The following is a 12,830-nucleotide window of genomic DNA, read 5'->3' as shown; positions in this document are numbered from 1 at the left end:
TTAATTCTTGAAACGCGTGTTCAGCCTCCTTGGTCCAAATGAAACCCTTCTTCAGGTTCTCTTTCTTAATTGTTTGTGTTATGAAACTTTGTAGGTGGCCAAAGTTCTGAATAAACTGACGATAAAAGTTTGATAACCCAAGAAAACATTGTGTTTCTTTAATGGACGTTGGAGAAGGCCAATCTAATATGGCACTGACCTTGTCAGGATCCATGGATATTCCGTGTTGATTAATACAAAACCCGAGATACCTTACTTCAGATTTATGGAACTCACACTTCTCAGGTTTACAAAACAATTGGTTTTTCTTGAGTCTCTCCAGGACTTGCAGGACATGATCTACATGGTGCTCAGGATCACGGGAATATATCAAGATATCATCCAAATAAATGACTACATATTGATTGAGTACATCAAAGAACACTGAATCCATAAATCGTTGAAAAACAGAAGGGGCGTTGGTCAGTCCAAAGGGCATAATACGATACTCATAGTGCCCAAAAGAGGTACGGAAAGCAGTCTTCCATTCATCTCCTTCCTTGATCCGAAGGAGATGATAGGCACCCCGTAAGTCCAATTTAGTAAATATCTTGGCTCCTTGAATGGCATCCAGTATATCTCTGATTAAAGGCAGTGGATATCGATCCTTAATCGTTATTCTGTTGAGTTCACGAAAGTCCACACAAGGACGCAGATCCTTAGTCTTCTTTGGGACGAAGAAGAGAGGAGCCCCAGCGGGGGATGTTGAAGGAGCAATCAAACCGTTGTGTAAGTTGTCGTCTAAATATTCCCTTAACACCTTCTTCTCTTGGTCTGTCAGAGAATACATTCAACCGAAGGGAACGACTTCATCAGGAATTAAAGGAATAGCACAGTCATAACTGCGATGAGGTGGCAAAATAGGATTACTAGGTTTCTGAAAAATCCTGATATATTCCTGATAACAATCTGGAACCCCCTGGATAATATTGATAGAGTTAGTGTTATCCTTAGTTGACTGACAGGACCTTTTTGGAGTCCAATAAGAAGTAGTAGAATAACAATTCTGTTGACAAAATGAAGACGTTAGGGATATAGTTCGTGTTTCCCAATTGATATAGGGGTTGTGTCGAGCTAACCAGGGAATTCCCAAAATCATGATGTGATTTGGTGAGGCTATGAGATCAAAGGCAACGTGTTCTTGATGCCTCCCAAATGTCAAACAAAGAGTAGGAGTTGAGGCCACCACAGGTCCTGAGGTTAATGGAGAGCCATCCACTGTGTGAACCTGCTCAGGGGTTTCTTTAGGAATGCGGGGCTTAGTAGCCCAGGTCTCATCCAGATAGAGTCCACTGGCTCCACAATCAAGGAGAGCCAGAAGATGTTGTTCTTGATCTTGTGAACTCTGTAACTCGGCCGAGAGGATAAACAGGGTGGACATGCTTTCTTTGGAGGAACATATTGATGGTACTTCAGCTCCTCCTGTCTCCTTCCTCCTTACAGGGGACGGGAGCTGGTGTTTCCCGCAGGCCTTGAGGGAAGTACCGGACAACTACGGATCAGGTGGCCAGCCTTACCACAGTATAGGCAAAGTCCCCTTCATCGTCGTTCCTCTCTTTCTGACTCCGTCAATGGCCCACGAACCAGATCTATCTGCATGGGCTCTTCATGGGGAGGTGGAGAGGCTTTAGATGGACTATCTTCCGTTCGCCGACTGCTAGCACGGAAGGTACCGGGCTGGTATGGAGCTCTAGTTCTACGTCTTTCCATCTTGCGCTCTCGAAGTCTATACTCGATGTTCATAGATTGATCCATTAATTCTTTCAAAGAACAAGCTGGGGAAGAGTGTACAAGCTCATCTTTAATTTCTTCATGCAGGCCTCGGCGGAAAAGGGTTACGAAGGTGCGTTCTACTCAGGAGGTTTCAGCTGCCAGCTGTTTGAAGCGGGTTATATACTGCAGTACATCCTGATTACCTTGCTGAATGTCACATAAGGCTTCTTCAGCTGCTGCTTCTACCCCAGGTCTCTCAAACATTTGTTTGAAAACAGTCAGGAAAGCGGAATAGTTAGCCAGGACTGGGTCATCTGCAGAAACCAGAGGAGTCGCCCAAGCAAGCGCTGGACCAGACAAGGCGCTGATCAGATAGCCCACCTTAGTCTTATCCGAAGAAAATTGGAGTGGACGAAAGGCAAAGAAAACCGTCAGGGCGTCCAAAAATTCCTTCATCTTTAAAGGATCTCCGGAATATCGAGGAATAGTAGCAGATACGGGTGGTATGTCCATTGATCGGGAAGACAAGACCTGTCGTAGCACAGTGTTCTCTGCCCGTAACTGTTGTAACTCTTGGGCTTGTTGTTGGACAGTCTGTAACATAGCTTTTGCATTTTCTGACACCTCTCCCTGTGGATCTTCCATGGCGCTCTCGCAACGCAGAATCTTTTGGCGTTGCAATCTGTCACGTACTGCGCTGGACTTCTCACCTCTGGATTTCGGATTGGCGAATACACCAAGTCTTCTACAAGTCCTGGATGCTCCCAGATAAGGGCAACCCCTTCTAGTAGCCACGGCGCCGCTTGACAGGCTACGCCAAAGCAGACCGTACCCTCCAGAAGGAGCCCCAGAGGGAAAAAACCCCAACACTGGGGAAAAAAACTCTAACAGGAACACCTGAAGGAAAACAAGAAAAAACAGGACTTGACAACAGGAAACAAAAATAGGCAATATCCAGGGTACAATGCAGGAAAAAAGGAACAGGCAAAAATATCCCACGGCAAAAGCAGAAACAAAGAACAGGCAAAAATCTCCCAAGGCAAAAGCAGGAACAAAGAACAGGCAAAAATCTCCCAAGGCAAAAAAATCAGGAACAAAGAACAGGAGCTAACAGCACAACCAGAAGCAAGTGTTTGCAACGCAAGGAGGAACAAGACTGACTGACTTATATACTGAGAAAAGGGAAGTGACATCACAGGAAAGGGAAGTAACACCATCTTGGATTGGGAAAAGCCCATAGACCAGTATAGGAAAAAGGAAGTAGTATAAAAGAAAAACAGAGCATACTGGGACAAAAACACGAAGAAGACAAGATGGACACAACATGGATAGAAACAGGCAAAAGGCCCAACAAAAAACCCACCACCAACAATAAAAGAAGAAAAAAGGCTACAAGTAAGTGTAGCGCGACCGGGAGCAAAATATATGCTTCCCAGAAAGCTTAGTCAAAAAACGCGGGGAACGGCGCTCCGAATATCGGTAGCACGTTCCACCCGCGAGGACAGAAAGAGACGCTGCGTCAGAGCGCGGCGTTACACTCACAGCCGCCAGCCAGGTCCTTCCACAAGTCACTTCTCCCAGTTCACATTTGTACCACTCACAGACAGTACAATCACAGTGGACTCACCTGCTGCCCTGGTGCCCCAGACAACTGGGCATACAGGGGTAGGACACCCTCCACAAGCTTCGCTAGTTCTTCCTGTGAGAAGGCTGGGGCCCTATCCCCTGCAGCACGTGGCATCTTGGCTGCCAGAGTCAGCACACAGCAGCACACGCAGTGGAGGTCTTCTCAGCACGAGTGCCAGGAGTCAAGTGAACATGGAGCACATGAAACGGCGGTAACGGCCGCCGTGGACATCACCGTCGACGGTGATCACCACGGGCTCATGTCTCCCATAGGCAATCATGTTAACCAATGAGAAGTTGCATGGCGGTTGCTACCGTCTACCGCCATGACGTCTCACGGCGGCGGGATTTGCTCACTTCCATCTGTCCTGTGCATGCAGGACAACCAGCTGCCATTTTACTTCTACAATGTGTATAGAGGGGTTTTATGAGGTGCATCATGGATGTTTTACAGTGAGCTGTGCACAGCTCCACTGCGTCCACACACTCCTTAATGCACATAATGATTGCTACTCCCTCCTATTCCAAGGTATGGTGGAAGAATGATGGTGAGGAATGCTCCAGTCTACACGCCCCTGGTAGATCTTGCCACCCTTGAAGAGCGGCATGTCAACCAGTGCTATCGGCTGAACCGTCAGACCATCATGGAGCTTGTGAGGCTGTTGGAGCTGGAATTGCTGCCTGGTATTCGTCCTCCCAATGCCATCACACCTACAGTACAAGTGTTGGCAGTCCTCCACTTCCTTGCCTCAGGGTCCTTCCAAATTAGAGTGTGCTGGGCTGCCGGAGTGTCCCAGCCCATGTTTAGCCACATCTTGAAGAACGTCCTAAGTGCCCTACTCAAACATAGGCAGCTATATCAGGTTCCCCCAACGTGATGTTCTGCCCACTGTAATGGCAGCCTTCTATGCTGTAGCACATGTGTCACATGTGATCGGGGCTATTGATGGGACCCAGATTGCCCTGGTGCCACTCAGGAGGAGTGAACAGGTGTTCAGGAACTGTAAAACCTTTTACTCAACCAATGTGCAGGTGGTATGTCTCGTAGACCTCCACATCACACAAATGACTGCCCGAGAGCTGTGGATGGAAAGGGTGAGAGTTAGTACGTGGATATGATGTTGTAGTGTCATGGTGTGCTGCTTGTAGTGGGTGGAGTTGTTACCCTGGGATGTCTATGACATTTGTAGCAATGCAGACATTGCATGGTGAATGGGCTTTGGGCCATACTTTTAATATCATATGTAGTTGTGGGTTTGCTGTTTGACATTGCTGTAATTGCCATAGGTAGTGAGGTGGTGTTGGCTAGCAGTCGGGGTAGGCTGTGGGATGATTGTCCATGCAGGTGCTTCACTGTGAGGTGTGAGTGTGACTCGGATCCGGTGTGTGTAGTGATGGAGTGGGAGTGGTAGTTGAACAGATTGTGAAGGTTTAGCGTGCATTGTGCGTGTGTGGATGGTGGGAGAGGGGTGGTGTGGCATGCAGAGTTGGAAGATGGGGTGATACTGTGGGGTACAGTCTTGTGGTTTGTGATAGTATGGGGAGTGGTGGGTACTTGGGAGGCATGCAGGACTGGAGTGGTTAGTGCTCGGGGGGGTTGCTTCCTTACGAGAGTCAATCCTTCTGATGATTACAGTCAGTCCCTCAGGATGCATGATGGCCAAGACCTTCCCCTCCCAGGATGTCAAGTCAAGGGGAGGAGGTGGGGGTCCACTGCCAGTCTTGTTGAGAGCGATGTTGTTCTTGGAAGCCATGGAACGGACCTTCCCCCTGAGGTCGTTCCACCTCTTTCTAATGTCCTCCATTGTGTGTGGGTAGCTGCCGAATGCGTTCACCCTGTCGACAATCCTCTGCCTTAGCTCGGTTTTCCTGGCCATAGATGTTTGCTGGACTTGTGCTCCCATCAGTTGTGGCTCTACTCTGACGATCTGGTCCAAGATGACCCGCAACTCATTTGTCAGTGAAGCATGGGTGCTTGTTTCGTGACATGTTGTGGGGGTGCGTGCACCGTGTAAAATAAATGCTCAATGTGCAGTGGTTCGTCTTTCTCTGGGTTGTGGTATTTTTCACAAGGTTTAGACGGGGGTGTGAGGGGGTGTGTGTTATGGTGCGCTGAACAGGTGTGTGTAGTGTGTGCATGAATTTCAGGTGTGGGATATTCGACCAGTCCAATCTGGTATTGCCTTTTATTGGCAGTGATTTTCTATACTGCCGCGGTGCACACCGCCAATGGTTTCCCACTGTGCATGTTCCGCTGTGCTGAAATGTGACTCATAATATGGTGGCCAGAATGGTGTCGGCGTGGCGATCCCGGAGGGTGGACAGTAGCTCTTTCGCCATCAATGGCACTAGCAAAGTTGAATTTCTGGCTGTGTTTCCTCGGCATGGTGATTGTGACTTGTAATACAGTGGCCACTGTACCACCAACACTGGCGGGTTGGTGGAGGCCAAACCTGTAATAAGGGCCTTAGTGTTTATGAATATCATGGAAGATCCCACATTTTAGAACCAATTTTATTATTTTGTAACCAGTACCAAAACAGAAACAATTATTTTTGCTGCCACAAAACACCACTAACCTCCACAAAAGAAACAGATCAAGACAGTGCAACCCTCATAAGATTTAATATGGTGCTAAGCAACACCCTGGCAAATCTAACATCTTCCAGGAATTTTATAGAATCCATTGTACCCTGGCACCCCTTCACCCAAAATCAGGGCCAAATTTAGTCTGGCTGATGGGTTACTCCGTCAGGAACTTGACAGATATCCCATCCGCTGTATTATGATGTCCATAGGCTATAATGGAGTTGTAATATGGTGGATAGGATATCTGGAATGTTTGTGATGGAGTAACCCCAGCCGCCAAACTCTAAATCAGGCATTGAGTGTCAAAAGATATAATTACCCTTATTTTCAAAATACTTTTCCACATGGTGCATGCTGCATATCATAAAACAAGTCAATTTTGCATGGAAATACTCAATGCAAATTGTTACAATACTTTACCTTTCCACATGAGCAAGATGACAGCATATAAAATAATATGTACCTTCACGAGGTCTTTTTCTTTTATCCATGATGGAAAGGACAGGCCCTTCCTGAACACCTGATATAGCACTGCTCTGATGGCACAGTAGTTATCACCTCTGACTTGCAGTATGAATTTAACATGATGCCGTTGGAATAATGCCTCGTAAGCCTGAAACAAAAAAAAAAAAAACAGATGATTTCATGTACCATCCACAGAGGATTTATTTATTATTATTATTTATTTTTTACAGTTTTTCAAGTTCAAAATATCACATTAAAAAAACGATTAAGTATTTAGGAGTGGAAAAGAGAAAAAATTATTGCTGGAGGGAGGTTGATTTGGGGTTGTAGGATATGATTTTTTCTGTAAAATTGTTGAGCATATGCTGAAGAGAGGAACAAAAGCTGACTGGACCGGACTACGTGTTACCGGTTACAAGGTAGCTGAGGTAAAAGGCATTGACAGAGTAAAACACAGTACATTTCCTATGTATTTACAATTTCAGACACAGAGAGATTAAATAAAGTGCAGAATCACATGGACTTTCAGTCAAGTGCCAGAGCTTGGAATACAACAATGTCGCAATGTTCCAAAATAAGCAGATTAGGCACTAGACCATATCTTCTCCTTCAAATGCACTTGTAGATAATCAAGAGGGAGTAATATTTAAACACAGCTAGCTGCCATTTCTGCGAACTAGTGTCTAGCAGGGAAGCTGGCCAAGCAATTGGCATGTACAAGTATGTAATTAACGGAACTTTTGTCTCTTTGTTAGGCAATGCGTTGACATTAAGGTGCCCTTTAGTACCAGAGCCCTGTTTATGGTTGAAGTTAATATGACTGTATGGTGCTTGTGTACAGTTTTGAGGGTAACAAATGTAGAACACAAACTAGCATTGGCAAAGCCAATTGCACTGATGCTCGCACTGGAGAGCCTACAGAAATCAATTTTAAAAAATGCAAGTGGCAGTGCAAAACAATTAAAAAAAGGATTACTTTGTGAATACGATGTACATACGAGGTAAAGGATTAAAAAGGCAGTGATCGAATGTACTTTACAGAAGTGAAATAGTCCCTCATGCATTTCAATAGAAGCAGAAGGATGATTGCAAACAGCCAACTAAAAGGAACTAAAGTACTATTGTGGGCTGATCTAAGGTGTGATTGGCAATGTCTAAAGCAAATAATTGAAGATTTCTGAGCCAAATAATCGATGGTTCAAAGAGGCCGAACCAAGGCCCCTTTAAGTACTTGTAGATTATAATATGTTCGCCACAAATAGTGCAAAAGCCATTTCCAGTCAATCCTAAAAAGGAGACAAAGGGAGCTGTAAAATAGCGTGTCCACGGATCTAATTTAATCTACAAACTTCAGTATCATGGACAAAGGAAATTAAAAATAAAATGTACAAATACTTTCAATTCAAGTCAAGCTTTATTCGGTCAATTAACCATGAAAGCATCACATACATTAAAAGAAAAATTTCATCTCATTTTATAATCTGTACAATGATTTAATAATTTTATAAAAAAAACACATAAATAAATACATACATGTGATATCAGAGTATTCATCTAAAATCCTGCCTGGGCACGCTTCGTGGGTCCTTGATTGAAATGGTGATCACGTATATGCCATGCTGCCACTAAAAACTTGCTGACTGCTAAAATTAATTAATTTGATCTATGGCTTTTTTAAAACCCTTATTGCTATACTGCAATTTTCCAGCCCCATTTCCCTACAGGTTTTTCGAATCCATATTGACTGTGGAAAAAAATATGTTGGGCAAAAAAACATAAAATGTTCAACTGTTTCCGGGGCACCGCCAGAAGCCGGACATATATCTGAAGTAGTGATTGGCCCCCAGTTGCAAGTTAAAGACAACATTGGTAAGGACCCAAAACGGAATCTAGCACATAAACCTTTGCCCTGTAGATCTAGTATAATATCTTAATAGGATTCATACTGCGGAAACCACTTAAAATCAGTAAAAAGATTAGATAATCGACCATGAGTTTTACAACAAATATAATTGTTCCATACATTGGACCAGTAAGCTGATTTCAAAGCAGTTTTATGGGATTTCACTAATTTTTGGGGATTCTCCCAATAATCTCCAAACCCCAAGATACAAAACCAATTGGACACATATTTAATCCAAGGAATAATAGCTGCATTTGGTCTCTTTAGCAGGTCAAGCAATGATGCTTTGTATAAATCCAATTCAGGGTGGTCCAAATCCTTATCCAATATAATAGAGGTCATAGGGAAATTAAGTCAGCTACTTGGTTTAGCCCCAAATCAAGAAACATTGGGATCAGTGGTGTACTTCGGGGGCACACTATCAAAGCCCTCGCAAAATTGTTTTCTCCCACAGTTATATTTGTACATACATAGCTTTATTGGTTACTTTCAACCCTAAAAGCAAAACAACCACCGGTAGAAAGATAAAAGATAAGTAAAAATTATGTTAAAAAGGAAATAAGAGGAATAAAAAAGAACATCCTTTACGGCCTTAAAACACATAAAAACCAAACACCTAATCTCCTACTGACTGTCATTTAAATCAATCATGGGGTATTGTTCCAGTCTAGGTGTGTGGTTAAAATTTGATGACTAAAACATTCCATTGTCAGTTTTTCATGTTGTCCTTATTTGGAAGTAAGTTCCGCATCAGCAACTTTCCCCAAGTGATTAGTACGTACATGCCAGGCAGCTGTAATGTACCCACTAACCGCACAGGGCAAGGGGGGGGAACTTTCCCTCATCAGAATTCTTAAGGCAACAATACAATGTCTTACCCCCACATTCCTACACACTGGCCGTAACCACTTTCGACGCGCAATCAAATAGGCAGGACATAAAAACATAAAATGTACAATGGATTCTGGATTAAGAGTACAGCTCGGACATAAATCAGATCTTGTAGTTGCACTCCACTTACTGCCATATGATTTGAGAGGCAGACAACCATATCTGAACTGGATATATAAACTCTTACTTAATGGGTCAAGAATTATATCCATAAAAGATTCAAAAGACGGATACCATTTAAAATCAAAAAATTGTGAGGTCAATCTGCCGTGAGTAAGGCACAGCAGATAGTTTTCCCTGACGTAAGTCCAGTATACCGTTTTCAAATGATTCTTCTGCTCCTTCCTTATACTTTCTGGATGACTCCATAGCTCACTAAGACCCAATTTGTGAAACCATTTAGAGATGTGATTAAACCAGGGAATGGTGAGTACATTAGGTCTATCCAAGATGTCTTGGATAGACTCCTTGTATGTAGATAACTCAGGGGTGGACCAAACACGGACCCAAAAAAGCAGAGGTCGTAGGGCAACTACATCTGTGATGCGTGGAAGGTCAAGGTCCCAGAACAATGGCAGCAGTGGGGTACTGCGAGGGCAGGCCAAAGTAGACCTCACGAAATTGTTTTCCCCCACTGCAAGCCTGCCAGTGTTTGAGGACCCCCAAATTTCTGCCCCATAGACCGCAGCACTTTGTGCCTTTGCTCTATAAATTTTAATAATTGGAGTAATCACTCTCTCAGAAGTAGACTTATGAAAACGAAGAATGGCTCCAGATGACTGTACCAGGCGAGCCAAACTTTTGTCGATTTGGGCCCCCCAATGCAGATTGTTGCTGATTCTCACCCCCAAGTAATCTATAGAGTTTACCAAACCTAGGGGCGTTCCATTGTAAAATATTGAATATCTCTTGGTGGGGCCACAACCCAAAGTCATGAGTTTAGTTTTGCTATGGTTAAGTTCCAGACCGTAGTCACCGCAAAACGAACTGAACTTGTCCATGAGTACCTGGAGGCCCATAGGGGTTCTGGAGATCAAGAGAGAATCATCGGCAAATAACAAAATTGGAATTTTATGGTGATTCAAAGATGGGGCGTCATTTTGACAATTGGACACGACTTGCACCACCTCATTGATGAACAGTGTAAATAGCGTTGGGGCAAGAACGCAACCCTGGCGCACTCCTCTCTTGATGTCTATTTTGTCTGTGAGTTCCCCCTGATTGCCCCATCTTACTTGTGCAAATGTTTTTTCATGTAATCTTTGGATTAAATGCACTAAGTTCCCTGGGATACCAATTTTGTACAATACTTCCCACAGTTTCTCTCTTGGGACAAGATCAAATGCAGATCTTAAGTCTACGAAAGCCACATAGAGTTTTTGCTTAGATAAGGTGACATACTTCCAGAACAGTAATGACACCCTGAAAACTTGGTCCATAGTATTAGTTTTGGGCCGAAACCCAGCCTGTAAAGGAGATAAAATTTGCTGGTCTTGAATCCAGTCAGTAAGCCTCACTAAGACTTGTTTGGCAAACGTCTTCTGAAGGATATCAATAAGGCTAATAGGTCGATAATTTACAGGCAACCCTGTATCACCCTTTTTATAGATCGGTATTATTTCAGCACCGTGCCAAGACTCTGGAATAGGGCTGCCAGCTGCTATGGCATTAGACAACAAATTGATATACCATGCCCATATCTTAGGTTCTGATTTGAACAAATCCCCTGGAATCTTATCCGGGCCAGGGGCTTTTGCTGGCCTCAGAGAATCAATAGCAGCTGTGGTTTCAGCTAAGGTAAAAACACTTCTCTCAGTTGAGATCTTATTAGCAGCCCAACACTCGACATGTGCAGGGTCCTCCAGAGCTTGCTGTACAGGCAAAGCATAGATTTCAGAAAAGTAGGACACCCATCTTTCGGGCTGTATATGCAACCCAATATCGTCCTTACCCCTTTTCGAACTGGAGGTCAACAACCGCCAAAAAGAGCTATCATCTTTACTTTGGACTGCTGCAAGCAGTTTCTGCCATGTCTCATTCTCCCAGTCTCTTTTGGCTCGCTTCAGGGCATTAGCATACCTACAACGAGCCTCTTTAATAGCGGCATGCGTAGAATTTTTAACAGCCTCTTTTAAGGTGGATCTTGCTTGCGCACAGTCCTGATTATACCAGTCCCTGCGAAGGGTGTCAGCGGGTCTCAATTTAATGGAAGTTTCCTTATAGAAGATACCCTGAAGGGAATCGACCATCTTAGTGTGGATCGCCATAATAGGAATATCCAAGGATTCTTGATCTTCATAATCTACAAAGAGTTTTAAAAAAGATGAATAAATTTCCCCAATTAAGTACGGGTTACATTCAACCTTTGGCCAGCAGACCCTAGAGCGTCTATGGTTCAAATGAGGGAATGGAACATTAGTAATCCTTAAGTGCTGGACTCTTAAAAATGCCTGATTAGTCAATACAAGACACAAAGGATTATGATCACTATCCAAGCGAGGTAAAATTTCCATATCAAGTGAACTTGACCATAGCCTAATGTCCAAAAGAATGTAATCAATAGTACTAAAGGAAAGCCCTCGCTTGAAAGTAATGGCTCGCTCTGAGTCAGATTTAGTGCGGCCATTGCATTCTCTCAGGCCATAGTTCAGGCAAAGGGAAGACATCTGGAATGCAACACAGGAAACAGGCGAAAGTACCATTTCTTTAGATTGGGGAATACCCCAATGTTCGTCCTCCTCAGTAGTCAGATTGCTAATGGAGTTGTCCAACACAAAAGAACAATTAAAATCACCTGCTATAATCAAAAAAACTGAAGGGTCCAAAGCGTCTATGTAGTCCGTCAACTGGGAAAGAACAATTGAATCAGACCCACGGGGAACAGATCTAGCATAAGTATTCAAAACTATAATTTTGAAGCCAGGACGGAATGTAAGTTGCACACCCAGCAGATCAAAGGAGTTAAACTTTATCACAGAGTGATCACATTCTAACTTATTGTTCAGTAAAATCATTAAACCTCCTATCTGTCTTCCGAATCCACCAGAGGCAGGTTGGGCAGCAGAGAAATAGGTTGTAAAACCTTGTAAGGATAACTGTTCTTTAGTCCATGTCTCCTGAAAGAGACAGATATCTTGTTTGTTTACAAGGCTTACCCATTCCGGGTCATCCAGTTTTTGCTTGATTCCAGCTACATTCCAGGACATGATGTTAATTTTAGGAGGTGGAGATATTGACTTTGTTCTCATAGGTAGGGCAGGAGTCGAAGTCCCTATAAATTGACACACATCATTTACTGTTTTTGGAAGCACTGTACAGGGGGCAGACAGTCAGTCCAATTCAGAGAGTGAGGGGGAAGGGTTCTCATGTTTAGAAGTAACAGAATTATCTGGGGAGGGAATAGCCCCAGCTGCTATAGTTCCGGATGTACAACATTCTCTGGATAGCGGGGCCCCTGGCGGCTGACTGCTAAGTCTAAGATTCGATACCCTACCAATACATAGTATGCGTGTCCGTGCATCAAAGGCCAGGAGATCTTTAGCTAGACTATAATCATTAAAGAGAATCGAGATGTAATCAAATTCTGACCCTAACTGGTTATGTC

The 12,830-nt window shown here is 43.7% G+C and overlaps 1 protein-coding gene across 2 annotated transcripts in view; it reads right to left on the bottom strand.

Moving 5' to 3' along the window:
• The window catches only part of OTULINL (OTU deubiquitinase with linear linkage specificity like), a 318,990-nt gene that overhangs the window by 116,330 nt on the left and 189,830 nt on the right, over positions 1-12,830 (bottom strand). For both annotated transcript variants that reach the window (XM_069219762.1, XM_069219763.1), the window contains exon 5: positions 6,431-6,580. In XM_069219762.1, the coding sequence (XP_069075863.1) occupies positions 6,431-6,580 (150 nt within the window). The remainder of the gene's footprint in view (positions 1-6,430; positions 6,581-12,830) is intronic.

This window comes from Pleurodeles waltl, chromosome 2_2 (genome assembly GCF_031143425.1).
Source record: "Pleurodeles waltl isolate 20211129_DDA chromosome 2_2, aPleWal1.hap1.20221129, whole genome shotgun sequence".
Lineage (NCBI taxonomy): Eukaryota > Metazoa > Chordata > Amphibia > Caudata > Salamandridae > Pleurodeles > Pleurodeles waltl.
The sequence above is the reverse complement of the archived record's forward strand: the minus strand, read 5'-3'. Positions and strand labels throughout refer to the sequence as shown.